At 44.6% G+C, this 370-nt stretch overlaps 1 protein-coding gene across 1 annotated transcript in view; it reads left to right on the top strand.

Moving 5' to 3' along the window:
- The window catches only part of LOC119590716 (protein D2-like), a gene marked incomplete in the record, with an annotated part of 10,947 nt that extends 10,577 nt beyond the window's left edge, over window positions 1-370 (top strand). The window contains 1 exon segment of the mRNA XM_037939405.1: window positions 108-370. Coding sequence (XP_037795333.1) covers window positions 108-244 — 137 coding nt within the window.

Below are 370 nucleotides of genomic sequence, written 5' to 3'. Positions count from 1 at the left end.
AGATAAAACGTCACAGCTCCGCGAATTTTTATAAGACCTCTAATTTATAGATAGAATCCCCCAAACTTTCATATTAACTTAGCCTCCCCCCCCCATTCCCCCCACAGCCGACCACCGCCGCAGCTTCAGCATCCGTAAATTCGCCGCGAAGTACAACCTGCGACTGTCTGCGGGAAACTTCTACCAGGCGGAGTACGACCCGAGCACCGACCTGGTCCACAAGCAACTGGGACTTCGCAAGTGATGATGGTCCTTATTATAGAGTAAAAGCTCGTGTAAACCCTCATGAAAGGAGAGGAAATTGGAATCTTCATTGGAATATTTCTTATTGATATTATAGTTGTAAAAAAAAAATACAATTGGAATTGTC

This window comes from Penaeus monodon, chromosome 27 (genome assembly GCF_015228065.2).
Source record: "Penaeus monodon isolate SGIC_2016 chromosome 27, NSTDA_Pmon_1, whole genome shotgun sequence".
Lineage (NCBI taxonomy): Eukaryota > Metazoa > Arthropoda > Malacostraca > Decapoda > Penaeidae > Penaeus > Penaeus monodon.
The sequence above is the reverse complement of the archived record's forward strand: the minus strand, read 5'-3'. Positions and strand labels throughout refer to the sequence as shown.